General features: G+C 35.4%; 1 protein-coding gene across 2 annotated transcripts in view; it reads right to left on the bottom strand.

Annotated features, from left to right (window-relative positions):
- Positions 1-394: 394 nt before the first annotated feature.
- Positions 395-16,303, bottom strand: part of Icmt (isoprenylcysteine carboxylmethyltransferase ste14) — a 50,751-nt gene continuing 34,842 nt past the window's right edge. The window contains exons 3-4 of one of the 2 annotated variants that reach the window (XM_090373136.1): positions 7,959-8,176; positions 395-616 (exon numbers count right to left, since the gene is read on the bottom strand). In XM_090373136.1, the coding sequence (XP_090229262.1) occupies positions 434-616; positions 7,959-8,176 (401 nt within the window). In that variant the 3' untranslated portion in view covers positions 395-433. The remainder of the gene's footprint in view (positions 617-7,958; positions 8,177-16,303) is intronic. The other variant, XM_090373137.1, reaches the window with a different exon arrangement.

The raw sequence follows: 16,303 nt of genomic DNA, 5'->3' as shown, positions 1-16,303 counted from the left end.
TTTTATAATTTTGTTCATTAGTTTTCTATTAGAGAATTGTGAAAATCAGTTATGAACTACTCTGGTCAAAAATATTACACACTCTGCTCTATTAATGGTTTTAATAGTTACAAAACAAATAGAAATTCCTTTCTTTAAGGGTAACTCTAGGCAACAGCTTTCCTGTTAGCCTTTGGGAAGGCACTTCAGTCACAATATCAATCGTATCTATGTATTTATACATTTATTTAAAATAAGTGATAACAAAAGGATTTAAGTTGGTAGTTTCAACAAGCATAAACAGTACACTGAACACTTGAATAATTAAAACTTCACATAAATTACACATTTTTTCTATTCTTTTCAGTATACTTTACATTTAGACACAATGTCATGCGACTTAGTTACTTTTTTATCATTCAGCATAAAGAATACAATAATTTTTGTGAAACTATTATAGTTCCAGTCTGTAGCCTTTAATGAAAGGTAATCCAGTGGGTACTCTCCTCTGATAGGATATATAGTCCTCACCAAAGAAATTAAGCAATGTGATCTCTTCTATCATTATTCTTTCTCTGAAAAACCTCCATGATGCTAAAGTATATCCTATTAAACATAGTGGATTACAAAGAATGATCTGGAAACAGAGGGGAAAAAAAAAATTCATTTAACTTTCTAACCATTTTACAAACAATGAACTATAAGAAATGCTTCCTTTATTTTATTTTGAAATGTATAATATTTAAAAAGAGAGAATTTCTGCATTGTATTCTATATATATTGTAAAATACTTAACTATCCCTTTGTCATGCAAGAATGACATCTTGGGAAAAAGTCAAGTTGGCAGAATATGGCCTGAGATGCTGATGCACCCTAAAACCAATAAAAGCCTGCTTCACAAACATGAGAAGTCTAATTTTATGCAATAATCCTTTAAAAAAATTAATTAAAAAAAAAAAAACAATATATGGGAAGTCTCTTTTTAAATTAATTAGGTAGGCTGAGTGATCATATCATCCACTTGAAACTGATGAGTCATGGAATCGAAAAATTTTTTTTTTATTTTTAATGTGAGTTAGAGGTTTGCAACTCCCAAAAGATCATAAGGTACTATAATAAATCATCATAATTAGTAAGGAGTGAGGATCATGAACAATTGTGAGTTAACACTTGTTTAAAAAAAAAAAAAGTTGCTAGAAATAGAAGGTTGAGAAATGCTGGTACAGGTGTTTCACCCCCCCCCCCACTCTCTTTCTCTAATAGTGAGTTTGGTTCAATTTTTTCCTTCTCTTCCTTATAGTCTATATCATACTTCCATTTTCTCCTACCCCTCAGTACTTCATCTAACTACATCTGTCCATTTACCTTTCAATCCCCCTCTATATCCAAATCTGCTTTTAAGTGTATGTCTCAGACCCTTGAAGCATGCTCTATATAAAACATTTAATTAACCAGTTCCCTAACTCAATATCCATTCTCCCTGTAAATATCTGCTTCCTCTCCTGAAATGTTCTTTCCCATTGAAGTTCTGGTTCCAATTTACCAACTACTCCCATCACATGTTAGGTTAGACTGCCAAGATATCTGTATTTAACTACTTTTAATTCATTCCCATTTTGGTCACTGTTTTCCTCAGGTCATCTCAACTAAATCTGTAATCCTCTCTCCTGTTTCACATATCAACACCACATTACTTGCAATGTCTGTCTATATAATTTTACTACATCCCTCAATCTCTCTTTTCATACCCATCACCTCTCTTACTATTACCTCTACATATATATTGAACAAGGTTGGGAAGAGACAACACTTGTCTTTTTTCAATTCACCCTAACAAATGCTATTTCAAAATACAATAAACAAATCAGCATCCTTTATTAATTTTTATATTTCTTTCAATAAAAATTCATTATTTCTATGGCATCCCTTTCCAGAACCCCTACTGCTTCTGCCTCCTCTATCATTTCCTGTATTATTTCTCTCAATCTTCTCTTCATTATCCTGAACATCACTTTTGCTGCATGTGATATCAAACTAATGAGTCTGAAACCATTACATATAATTGCATTCTTTTTTTTTTCTCTACTGGAACCATAACGGCAATCTTAAAATCACCTGGCCATCTTCCCATGTTGTATATTTGTCTACATATTTTTGTTAGTTTCCTTATTGCCAATTTCCTATCATTTCCATACAAAAAAAAGTTATGGATTTCTGATATTTCCATCTTCGCTTTTGACTTTCACTTTACCTTCCATTGATTTAAACTGCCTTTCTCTTCTTCTTTTCTCTAAATGTGGCTCTAACCTCTGTTTAAATTAACATTGGACCAATCACCCTCAATCTCAACATTAACCTCTCTTCTACCTTTCCAATATTAATCATCTATAGCAGGGATGGCAAATCAATGGCATGCATGCAACATGTATAGGAAAATATAATGGGTATGGCCAGCCATTAATATAACAGCATCTCATAAATTCAGCAAGATCAGGGCATGGTACATGCCAGATTTTTGAAAGTTACATATATAGTCAAAGCATTCATGGGTAATTCGTGTTATACATGTATTCTATACTCTTCAAGCTCTGCCGAGCCAATAGCCTAATTTACTGCAGTCATATGATCAGAGAGAAAATTTTATTTTTACTGATGTGAATTATTGCCCAACCTGCTTGTTCAAGATATAAAGGTCACAGGTTTGAATCCCATCTTTGTTAAGTGCTACAATTGGAAAATATTTTTTAATGAAGCAAAATTGGTGCAACATGATTTCAGAAAATCAAACTGAATTACACTCTAAAAAACATGTACTACCCTAACAAATAATATTTTCAAATGATATTTGTTAGGGTATACCGTGAACTAGTATTGAATGTCTCAAAAAATGAATGATTTTAAAATATACAATAACGTGAAGTCTAGAAATTATGAAAAAAAGGAAGAAACTGGTGTTTGGAAATTATTAATGGAGCATAATGCATAAATCCAGAACCTGCAGCACTTTATTATTTTTTTTTAAGTCCAACCATTGTACCATTCCTCTCTGTCATTGTACAATCACCTATTTTTTGAGATAGGTTGGATGAAATCTATCCAATTATATTAGGGAGACAGCAAAGGAAGTAAGCAAACTCTTAGCCATAATTATGAGAACATCAATGAATTCAGGGAAAATCTTTATGGACTTGAGATTTGTGAATGTATCCTCAATTCACAAAAGGGAAGAATAATCAAATGGTAAAGGAACAATTACAGAACTAAGTTTGACTGGTTAGAGAAGCAATCCAGGATCAACTAGACAGGAAGGCAGTTATACTGCAGTCACAGCATGGATTTTGTTAAGAGGCAATCTTGTCTGACCAATCTGATTGGATATATGAGGCAATAACAAAGGAACTGAATCCCAAAAAATAATTTTGATATCATATTCTTGAATTTGAGAAGAGATTTTGATACTGTTGCACATAAAAGGCTGCTGTATAAACTGGAGCAGTGTGACATTAAGAGTAAATTATTGCTATGGATAAAGGAATGGTTAAGTGGAAAAAGAGTGGTTATCAATTGGTACTGCTCTTCATAGATTAATGTTACTAGTGGAGTTAACCCAGGGTTCAGTGCTGGGCCCATTGTTGTTTTTAATATTTATTAATGTTATTGATGAAGACTACTGGAATGAGCACAGATATTGGTGAAGGAAACAAAAGGGTGGGCTTACCAAGAAGGGCTTCAGTTCAGCAATTTTGCAGCATTGGAAACTAGGCATGAACTGATCTGACTGAGGCATTTAAGGCTTTGAATGAATTGAGTAAGCTGATGCTGATGGTGTTCTTCCTCTTGCTGAGACAACACATGAGGGGATCATAAATTCAAAATGAGGAAGGATGGTTGCAAGACAGATGTGTGGAAGTGAACAGTTAGAATAAACTCAAGGAAGAAATAGAATTGGAGCAGTGTGACATTAAGGGTAAATATTGCTATGGATATAAGAATGGTTAAGTGAAAAGAGACAGAGTGGTTATCAATGGATACTGCTCTTTGTGGACTAACGTTATTAGTGGAGTTCCACCAGGGTTCAAGTGCTGGGCCCATTATTGATTTCAATATTTATTAATGATATTGATGAAGGTGTGCCAAATGGGATGACCTGCGAGATTTCTTTTCTTCTTTTCCTTGGACGGATAACTGTTTCAAAACTTCTGATGACAACGTTTGCTCAGATTGTGTCAGTGAAATTATTCTTGTGGGGATGGAATCCTTTTTTTTCCATACTCCACCTTAAAATCTCATTCTTTATCTAAACCTTGGTTTTCCAATAAATGTGCTAAGGCTGTTCAAGAGAAGAATGTTGCATGTATCGTAATTGGCTTATTTCCAAATCTTCAGTTTTATTTTCCGCCTACACTAAAAGCTTGCAACGATTGTAAAGTAGTTATTAATCAGTCCAAAGCAGATTTCGAACAGGCTAAGTTAGAAAACTTGCTTCTTGTTCAAATGGTAGAAGAGCATTCTGGTCTCTTCCCAAAGCTATTGGCTGCAACTTCTGGCCATCTCCGCTCCCACTCTGTCAAAACCAGATAGTTCTATTGTCACTTCAGCCAAGGATAAAGCTGACCTGGTAGCTTCATATTTTCTTTTCATCTCAGTTATTAATGATCTTGGTAAATTGCATCTCATCATTCCCAGTACGCTCCATTCAATGCTCCCTATGGTCTTTCGTCAAAAGGATTTTGACAATTCTCGAGCTAAGAAAACTCCAGGTCCTGTTGTTGTTTGTTTGTTATTTGGTTTTTAGGAGCATTAGCAACTAAGGCCATATCGCTCCGGGGATATGCGGTAGTCATTCCCTGATCTTTCTGCATCTTCCGTATTTGGTGGTCATGGGCTCGAACCCCGGTCTAATCAAGAAGCGTGTGTTATGCACTGCTGCTCCTGCCCACCTGGCTACGGAGGCACACCTCCAGGTCCTGATGGTAGTTCTCCACTTGTTCTCAAAACCTGTGCTCCTGAACTTACTCCTGTTCTGTCGCCTTTTGTCACTTTCTTATTCCAAAGGTGTTTTTTCTTCTGCTCTGAAATTTTCTCATATCCAGACTCTTCCTAAAAAGGGTGACAAATCCCTCCGAGCCTATTATTGTCCCATTGCAATTACTTTTACTCTTTCTAAAGTAATGGAGAAATCAATTAACCCGCAAATCTTAAACTATCTAGAAACCTTCCATCTGATCAATGATTGCCAGTATGGATTCCATCAGTGGATCCATTGGTGATTTTCTGGCTTATGTTACCCATCCATGGACAAATTCACTGGAAAAGTTTGGTGAAACTCAAGCAGTTGCTCTTGACATCTCAAAGGCTTGATTGTGTTTGTCATAAAGGTCTTCTAAACAAGCTTCTATCATATGGTTTGTCAACTGTTTTTTGTAATTGGTTAGCTAGTTTTCTGTCTGACCGCTCACTGCAGGTGATGGTAGATGGCGCTCTGTCTTCTAACTTCCCACTAATGCTGGAGTTCCCCCAAGGTTCGGTTCTTTCTCCCAATCCTTTCTTCTTGTACATTAATGACCTTCTTCCATTGGTGAGAAATCCTATTCATAGTTTTGCTGACGATAGCACATAGCATTCCACCTCCCAGTTTGAGAAACCTTGCCCTACTCAAACAGCTTCAACTTCTCAAATATCAACTACCAATTCCTTAAATGCTGATCTCCAGGCAATTCTCCAGTGGGACGAAGATAAATTAGTTGATTTCAATCCTTCTAAAACTCAGTCCTGTCTTGTATCTCGCAAAAAGGATTCTTCTGCTTCCATGTTTATCTTCAATGGTACTCCGATTTTTAGGCAAGATGATATGTCTATTGATGATATACCTCTATTCTGACTTCTAATCTCTCTTGGCATAAGCACATTACAAATATTGCTTCCTCTTCATCTAAAAAACTGGGTTTTCTCTTCTCGGCATTACTTTTCTTCCAAGCAGCTGTTCACTCTATACAAATCGCAAATCTGCCCTACCATGGAATATTGTTCCCACAAATTGGGCGGTGCCCCCAAAACCTCTCTCAGGCTTCTAGATTCCATTCCAAAGAGGGCAGTTAGGTTAATTAACAACTAATTTCTAACAAAGTCTCTCCATCTGTCTCATAGATGTTCTGTTTCTGCTGCACGCCTTTTCTATAGATACTTCCGTGGGCACTGTTCTTCTGAATTGGCTTCTATAATTCTTGCTCTTTTTCAAAGCAGTCTGAACACGTGCCATTACCACTCAACATCCTTTTACTGTCCAACTTCAAACTCACAGAACCAACTTTTCTTCTTCCTCATACATATTTCCTAATAATTAAAATCTACAGAAGTTCAAGTGTAATGTCAACAAATATCTTTTCTTCTCAACCTCCAATCCATGCATAGTACTAAGTACTATAGGTTCTAAAACCTCTTGTGTTTGAGGATTTCAAAAAAAAAAGAAAAAAAAAAAAAAAAAAAAACACCAGATGATATCAGAAGAATTGGGGCTTTTTTTTTTTTTTTTTGAGGCATTAGAAGTTTGCTCTTAGTCCATCCCCCTCCCCCTATGGAGCACAAAAGTTTATTTATTAATTTTTTTCTATGGTATTGAAATTTTTGGCACACAGGGGTGAAAAGATTCCCAATCACTGCTATATAATTCAGCCAGTCCAGCAATTCAGTATAGCATCTTTATCTTATTTAGTAATTAGCATTATAATTTCTAAATATAATACTAATATAATATATCAGTATTATATTTAGTTATTTCCCATATCCATCCTCAACTGAATCCTCTTTATCCATTTTTAAATTTCTTAGTTAAAAACTTCACTCTTTGGAATAAATCACACTTTCCATATCCCTACACGCTGCTCCACTAGCCAATTCCTCTGTCAATCCAGTTTCCTTCTTCAAAATCTACTATTACAATCTCTATATCCCCACCCCGCAATCTATGCTCAACCTTTGATCCATTTCCTTTATCTAGTCTCTCCCTTATTTCCACTATAACCCAGTTTTTTCCCCATACCTGTTTCCTTACTTCTTTAAACATTATTGCCACATGATTTCTCCCGCCTTCACCAGAATATAAAAACTCTTAAAATCATGACCTTTAAAATTCCCTCTGCTCTCCAACTCTTTTTAAAATTTATAATTACTCTTTTTATCCCATCATTCCCACAAGGATTTTGAATGAATCCCTGTGGGAATGATGGGAAATTGAATGAATGGAAGGTCTCATCTGTTGGGCTTTCCTGCAATCATCGGGATCCCAACACCAGTATTAATGATTTGAGTTCTCTACCATCTGATAAATGGATCATGTAGCTTAAGAAAACTTAAGCTACATGATCCATTACTTTTATCAATATCAGAAAACTTAAGAACCAAAAAATAAATAAATAAATAAAATGGAAAAAGAGAAGGACTTTGTTCAGCTAGGCACTCTAGGTTTGCCATGTCTATATTCACCAAACATTTAGCCTTGAAAGTACATGATTAATACTTTCCTGGAAATTGTCAAAAGGTGAATATTGATATCCTGGAAATCAGTTTCCCATAGAAAACAGTGGGGTAAAAAAAACCAAAAAAAAAAAAAAAAAACAATGGAATTTATTGTTGTAAGGAAATAAAACATGTGGCTTTAAAGAAAAGAAAAGAAAAAAAAAATGTTTAAAGAGTAATCACAGCCATCACATTTTTTGTATTATGCAAAAAGTCAATAAAACAGATTTATTTAATTTTCAGTCAGATTTCCAAACAGCCAGTCATCTACAAAAATTACTTTTATTTCATATCAGTAAATACGTAAACAGCAGAGATGTTAACTTATACCAGAGAAACAGCTTTCATGCACTAGGATGTGTTTTTCTTCAATTAGTAAGTAATGCACAGAAGCAAAAATATTTATTAAATTTTTTTTACATGAAATAAAATAATTATTATATGTGAAAGAAACAAAAACTAACCTGGGTCCCTACAGACCACCAGAACCAACCCACATATGAAGGATGCCTAAACACGGAATAAATACCATGCGTAACTAACACATGTCCTTCTTCTCTATGGCTTTGAATGATATGATTGAAATTAGTTCCAGCAGTAAGCATTGCCAGTTTCCTAGCTACCTCACCAGCTAAGCAGAGAAATAGACCTAGAATGCTCAGCCACCATATCTGTTTCAACTCTGTAGAGTAAAATAATTTATATACCAAATATTTAGATTATTATAAATTAAAAACCAAGTAATGAAATAGAAACTAATATCATTTAAAAGATTAGATTAATAGCAGAAAAAAAGCAATAGATAAAAATATATAACATGGATTCTAAGTTGTCTGAACTTTTAATCTCTCTCATACATACATGTAAACACACAAGTGTGCACACATATCTGTGAAGAATATAATAACCATTGATTCTCAAAGTGGAACGGATTACATTCAACAGATAAGCATATGCACATAACAAAAGTGCAGTTATTTTTGTTAACCACACGTAAAACAAATTTCTATTGATACTCATTAAGCAGGCATCTCAACAATGATAGATAATATGATTTATTGGCAGTTGTGTGAAATCATAAACAAGATAATACAAACTATGCACCCTTTTCAAGAGAGGCTTCTTGAAATTTTAATTGAGAAACTGCAGCATACTTTGAAAAGCACTGCGAGTTAATTTGGAGTTATGTTGCTGGCAGGGATGGAAATGGAAGGGAAGAATAAGTAATACTTCTAGTTTCAGCAAATAAAACTTTTCTGAAAATGTTTACATGTTTGGCTGTGCTGTCGCAATCAAATCAACTGACAGCAATACAGTGGACCCCCACTTTACAACTGGTTCACTATACAATCAAATCACTTTACGATGGACTTTCCATAATAAAATGCCGTTCACTATACAATGTGGTAAGCACTGGTCATTGTGATCACGTTTGTGAATTGAATTTTAATTCTATTAAACAGCGATTCCAATATGCAAAAATAGGAGAAATATTATCCACAGGCTATAAAAGTAAAGATCATAAATTTACACTTCATTATATTACCAATTAACAAAATTAAATGATATGTAAAAATCATAAGAATAGTTTCCAAAGGCATAGCTTAATTAACATGTACAATAAACCCTCGCTTCAATGGACCCTGATATAATGGATTTCGGATTTAACAAATTGGACAAATAATAATACAGTAATGTACATATTAATCTCGATCATATATTTTTTTAAGGTTATACAAAACTTCAGTGTTATTAATTAAAAATCAATAATTACCTATTTCCATTATCGTTTTGATAATTACCTACTTTTATTTTTATAATCAAATTCAGGAAATTTGTAGTCAGGAAAATGTTTTTTATTCTTTCTGAAAAAGTGTTCAAATAGCTGTTTTCCCAGATTACAGATAAGAGCAGGCGGTGACTTGCGAGCTGAACGTGACTTGGGACACTAAACTGCAGATCTACCGACTCGCTTTTTTTCGGTCTCGGTCTGCCTTAGTAGAGGAGTTAAAAAAGAAAGCATGTGAACTAAATGTGGCATAGAAATTAGAGCTAGTTGAGAAATTAGAACAAGGCGTCTCAGTAGAACGTGTTTGTGAAATTTACACCGTAAAAAAAAAAATTGTTCCTGATATCCATAAATCGAAGGGCAAATCTCAACATTTTTCTTTAAAATACAGTGCTGATAGCTCTAAATGTGGTTCTACAGAGGGGAGTAGAAGACACATGAAAGTTGCACAAGATAAAAACTTAGAAGAAACTGTGTATAAGTGGTATGTTCAAAAGAGATCTTGTGGTGTTAATGTATGAAGTTTTGAGTTGAAATTTGCATGTGAAACTCTTGGAAAACACACGGGACTTAATGTTAAGGCAAGTGATGGGTGGCTGTAGCATTTTACAAAAAGGCATGGCATTGTGAACAAGAAAACCTGTGGTGAATCTAAGTGCAGACCCTTCACAAGTTGAGCCATTTAGAAAATTTATAAATGAACTTATTAAATCTTATTAAATTTCTTTCTTATTAAATCTTATTAAAACTATCATGCTCTTCCTGAAAACATGCTGGCCTACAAACATGAACACAACACTCCTGGTTGCAAGTTAAGTAAGGGGCAAATTTCTGCCTTACTTTGTGCAAATGGTGATGGCTTGCATCGTCTGAAGCCCATGGTGGTAGGGAAATCAAAGAAACTACACACTCATAAAGACATTATGAATCAGTTGCCTGTTATTTACACCAGCTCAAAGAATGCATGGTTTACTTCAGAGATTTTTTTCTGATTGGTTCTTCAACCACTTTGTCACTGATGTAAGGCACTTCCACACAGATGTTCTGAAAATTTCCCCAATAATGTAAAGGCATTGTTGCTTCTTGACAACACCCCTGTTCATCCTAGTGCTGAGAAGTTAGTTAGTAAGGATGGCAGAATTAAATGTCTCTTTTTTGCCTCCTAACACAACTTCAGTTATTCAGTCAATGGACCGAGGAATAATTGCAGCCTGCAAGAGGCTGTATAAGAACTTTTTGGAAGTAGTAATGGTTGTGTTGGAGGATGAAGAAGACACAAGAGGAGCCAGGAGACTTCAGAATCTACAAATCTACAACATTAAGCCTGCGCTCTTTAACTTTGCAGCTGCTTGGAAGGAGTGAAGACTACGACTTTGGAAAATGGTTGGAAAAAGTTGTACAATATCCAAATCGGATTTGGAAGGATTTGAGGCAAATGACTTTCGGCACACTCTTGTAAATGCTGTCAACTGGGAAACAACTGAAGATGATGTTCTGAAATGGCTTGAAAATGATGAAGGTGATCCTGGCTACCAAAGACCTCACTGAAGAAGAAATTGTGGACGAGGTTCAGTATGGAAAGGCAGGGGAAGAAGAAGAGCAAATTACACCAGCACAGCTTACAATGTCTGAAATGAGAAATCTCATGGACATTGCCATCCACTACATAAGGACATCTTCTGACCCTGAAACTATCCCTTATTATGAACATTTCCAGCAGTTCAGGGAGATCATTATTAAGTAACAACATCAGAGTGGCAAACAACTGAAGCTGGATGCTTTCTTTAAGCGAACTTCACTGACTCCCATTCCTATTTCACCTCCAACTTCTCTCCATTTGTGAACGTTTCAGAAGAATCTTAAGCTGATTCCCCTTCACCTCTACCTTCAGATACTGAATAAAGACTACTGTACTACTAGCACTATGGTCACGGCAAAATACTCTTCAACAACGCTGTCAAAAAGGTGAGTAAATATTACATTCTTTATAATTTAATATTGTACAGTACTGTATATTGTATTAAAGCTTTTTTTTTACATTAAGAATAATAATTCCCCCCCCCCAGGTTACATTCGATTTAACAGACTTTCAGCATTAACGGACACCCCTTCTCCCCTATTAGTCTGTTAAATCGAGGTTTTACTGTACTGTAATAGGTACATACTAACTAGTTGATATTTCCATTTACTGACATTTTGTGGAGGGGTTGTAAAATTTAAAACAGTAAAAAAGATAAGCAATCAATAACAAAGAATATGGCATGCACAAATTGCAACTAAACATGATATGCACAAGTGAGATATAGAGTAACAAGTTTATGAAGCTTAAAAAATAGGAATGGAGAGAAGATTCTGAAAATTTATTTATAGTTTTTTATATGATTGAAGATTTCATGGAAGGGGAAACACATTTCACCATAATAACGTAAAAACCCACAGAATTACAGCTATCAGTATTATCGTAAATGCAATACGATAGACATTACTACCCATTTATAAAAGAATGCACTAACAGAAAAGCCTAATAAACTGGAAACTGCAAATTGTTTTATGGTGGTGACCTCCAGAAACAAGCTTTAGAAAAATATCGCAAAAGCGTTCAAAATTGATTCTTTTAACCAAAGATATAACAATGAAAGTGCAGTGCATTTTAATGATTTAAATTGGTTTTTTAAAATTAAAGCAGCTGATTCCACTAACAAGTGATAATGTATATGGTGTCGACTTATTTCACTTAATGATGGGATGAGCTAATGATTGTTTCTAACCAGATCACGTGGTCCTTCCTCTCAGCCAACAGCAAAGTTTGTAAACGTGTTGGCTGCATGTTTTGTTTTTGCATCCTTTAGTTGAAGTGATTTTTTGTTGTGCTTTAATCACTATATTAGTTTTAATCAATTTGTACAATTTCCACTATAAAAATTACCTTTTAGAGAGATAAATAGTTTAGTTATATAGCAAAAATCGCAACTTCTGAGGTCTTGGAACGAATTACCAAACGTGCCATTGGGTCCACATTACGATATTTTCACGATACGATGGTATCTCTGGAACGGATTAATATCATAAAGCGGAGGTCCACTGTATTATTCTGTTTACTTAGGGTACAGACCTCATGAATTTTGCAATAATCTAAAGAAGAGTGATGTTTGCCATGTAATTGCAATGATACCTTCAACCTGAAGTGAGTCACGATTTCTAAAATTTGTGGCTTATTGGAACAGCATGAATTTCATGTTTATGATGTTCTTTCCATTGCAGAAGACTGGAAGGAAACCATCCTATTTCATTCTGCTTGAACTTTCTGACAATTTACATCTGAATCTTGGTCTACTAAGACCATAGCTAAAAGACCCTTTTTCTACATAATAGCAAGAGGTTGTAACCAAGTTTTAGAATGGATGAGAATACACTCGAATGCCATTCCAGTTGGTCATATTTATAAGTAATGTTATGCATGCTATATGCAAGCATGCTAACTGTACGTGTTAACTGCCTTCTGTTCTATTATATAAGAGATTGAAACTATCCAAAAACCCCATTGTATGCACTAATTCCAAACTTTCCCTAGACAGCTTGTTACTGCTATGGGATGGTAGTTGTGAGAGATCCCCCTCCTGATTTCAGGGAAGCTCTGACTGTTGTACAATGCCATCTGTCTGGTAACCAGTTTTCCAGAAAGGTTATGCTTTTATGTCTAGTAAAGCTGTTTGGGATTGGTCAAGTTGCATAACCAATCCCATATTGCTCTAACATCATATTGTGATTCTGGTCTGGTCCTACTATGCTTAATTCATGCTGAGGGAATGAATTGTTGAGGAGGCTTCCATCCTGCAGTGAGTTGATAATGGCTGCAGTTTACCTTTTTTTACCTACTATGCTTTGCTGCTTTGTCTGTGATAGCACAAATTTTAGTCCTTAGATTGTTGAAGGAAAAATTGTACTAGTTTGCAGTGACGAGCTGCCAAAATCTTAACTGTTCTGATTTAAGGGATATAAGTTATATTCTTTTAATTAGAAGAAGAAGAAAAAATAAATGCCTGTTTAACTACTAGAAATTCACATTTCTTTGCATTTTAAGTTTATTTTGTACATTGTATCATTTTCTACATCAATATATAAAATTAAGATGCAGTTGTTAGATTGTTATGATTTGTTTGCATAAATATTTTTAACAACTTGTTTGCACTAACCAGCGTGAACTGTTTCCAGCTCATTGCTGCTTGTTTGTCATTAGTTGTAGAAAAATTCAACTTCACTCTCTCCATTCTTGTCTTGTATCATTTAAAACTACATGTACCTACCTATCTACAAGGTAGGTTGGTATAAATGTTTTAAAAATGTTTCTCCATTCCATTTAAGAATGGGATAAGGTTAATTTGGCATCTGCCATTCATTTTGCTGTTTTTTTTCTTCTAGATACAGTAGTTTGAGATGAGGAGATACTATGTAATAGTGATGCGCTAGGTTTTTGCCCCCCCCCCACTGGCTTGTAAGTGTTCTTCATTCTAAATATTAACAATTTCAACTAACTTTATACCAGATGGGAAATTTACTGCAAAATGTAACAAGATTATACTTATTAGGTGCTATTGCTATTTTCACTCATACTGTAATTAAGCAGCCTGAACAAACAGAGTAATGCTAAAGATGGAGGTGAGGGGGAATGAAACTGAAAGCTGATACTTGCAGCACACAGACTCATACAAGGTGGTGTGCAACTGTATTCAGAATAAGGCAAGAACTCCAAAAACTGCAAATCTAAAAGAATGGGACATTCTTTTAGATTTGCAGTTTTCTAGTCACACAAATCCAGCTGGTCAAGATGCTGAGGCTTTTGCAATTACTAATTACCTTGCACAAATTGTTCATTTAGCTACCAGAATACCAGACAATCCTAACCACACAGTCAAGACTACTAATCTTTTCTCCAAATAACCCTTCTAAGTACAGAGTCAAGGTGTGTGGTCCTCTTGGCACCTCAGATCACAACTGAGTGATGTTGACCTTCACTTCAAGAAAATGAAAATAATACAAAAGACATCAAAGAAAGATTTGGGGGAACACAGTAACATTTTATTTGTCAGGGCAGCAACAGCTACTTGAATCCAAAACAATCATATTTCAGGCTATGCCTGAAATATGATTGTTGTGAAAATACAAACTTGTCATGGAAACTCCTATATAAACCGTTGTAAAACTTCAAACAACAAAGCAAGAAAGAGGCAAAAAAATGTAAACAAAAATTTTCTTGCCCATCAATTTAAAATTTTTAAGCTCTTCACAATTTATAAGTTTTTACTGGTGTCAAATAAGCAGGATTAGTGTAGTGTTATTATTTTCATACCTCTTAGTTTTATGCATTATTTTAAAATTAAATTTAGACTAAAATCTTGCCTCAGACTAGAGAAGCAAAGGGCTCCAAAGTAGTGGGAATGCTTTGGTTAGAGGGAGAACTTCCACAAGGGCAACTGACCTACAAATAAGGATTATATTAATATGTTACTTTTGCTCTTTGCAAAGCTAGCTGTAGCAGGACATGATACAGCCACAGAGGATGCCTTTGTGTGTGTGTGTGTGTGTGTGTGTGTGTGTGTGTGTGTGTGTGTGTGTGTGTGTGTGTGTGTGTGTGTGTGTGTGTGTTCGTTCACTGCAAAGAGCATGAGGAAGTTGGGTGCAAATTCAGCATTCTGATGGGCTTATTTGTGGGCTTGAAGAATAGGATTGATACCCTCAAAGAATTAAAAGAGAGGGACCCGTCAACCACTTAGCTGTCCAGTACAATACTTGAGCCATGCTCCAGCATCAGACAACACAATACTCTACACAAGAGAGATCCATGTTTCCACAGGAAGTAGCTATAGTTGGCAACTTGATTGTCAAGGAAATATACTGTTCAAAAAGGACAGGTAGAACAGGACCAGGTCATGACTGCCAGGGAATAAAGCTGATGACTTAGAGCAGCTATCATCTTTTAAGGGCAAAGGAGGTGATATTGTACACATTGATTACAAATAATAGTGAGAGTAGGAGATCTGATGATTTAATTAACAAGGAGAGAGCAACATTGAGAAAAGTCTAGAGCCAGGATTGGAAATGAAAGTGTCTATAATTCTGCTCAGAAACAATAGAAGAGAGTACACTGAGAGTCTTGTCAATCAATTCATCCCTGAACAGATTATGCAAGGCTCATGGGATAGAATCTTTCTGAGCAAAGACCTATGCTTGTTAATAGGAGAGATTGTTTTTGCAGAAATGGGATACACTTAAATAGAAGGGTGCAAGAATATTTGTTGATGCTATTTATAGTGTTAGGTAGGCTGGAAAACTACTAACTAGCTGGGTGGAAGGAACGCACAGACTAATATATTAACAGCAGCCACAGGTAGACATGTAAATGATTATTGCACTGTTTCTACTGGTATATGCAACAGACTGAAGGGCAAGGAATTTCAAGGCCTGCTTGGGGGGGGGGGGGGTTGCATGAAACAAGCAAATACATGTACTCTGTTAGGGTTAATAAGAGTAAAAACAGATGGATGTATACTTGCACATAGACTAATGCTAGGAGCACAGTATATATATATATATATATATTTTTTTTTGATTTGGTAGTTGTTGGCGCATCGGCTTCTGTGGCCATATTGCACCTCCCAAGGTTTTTGCAGTACTCTGATCCAAGCCCAAGGCGGGAATCGAACCCGCGACCTTTGGGTTGCCGGGCAGGTACTTTACCCACTCGGCTAGCCCGGTCGGCACAGTATATATATATATTTGATGAATTTGAAGTACTAGTCAAGTCATCAAATGAAGACAATGTGGAGACAGACATGTCACTAAGACAAGGGGATTCAGAATTTGAATATGGGGAGCATAATGTGTACAGAAATGACAGACAGGATAAGAGGGGAGGCAGAGAGATTATGCTTTTAGTTAAGATGCATATAAAATCTAAGACAGTGCATCCTAATGACTGTGATGAGTATAATGAACAAATGAATAGACTTATAGACTGAGGCA

This window comes from Mastigoproctus giganteus, chromosome 5 (genome assembly GCF_048544385.1).
Source record: "Mastigoproctus giganteus isolate SK-2022 chromosome 5, ASM4854438v1, whole genome shotgun sequence".
In the NCBI taxonomy this organism is placed as follows: Eukaryota; Metazoa; Arthropoda; class Arachnida; order Uropygi; family Thelyphonidae; genus Mastigoproctus; species Mastigoproctus giganteus.
The sequence above is the reverse complement of the archived record's forward strand: the minus strand, read 5'-3'. Positions and strand labels throughout refer to the sequence as shown.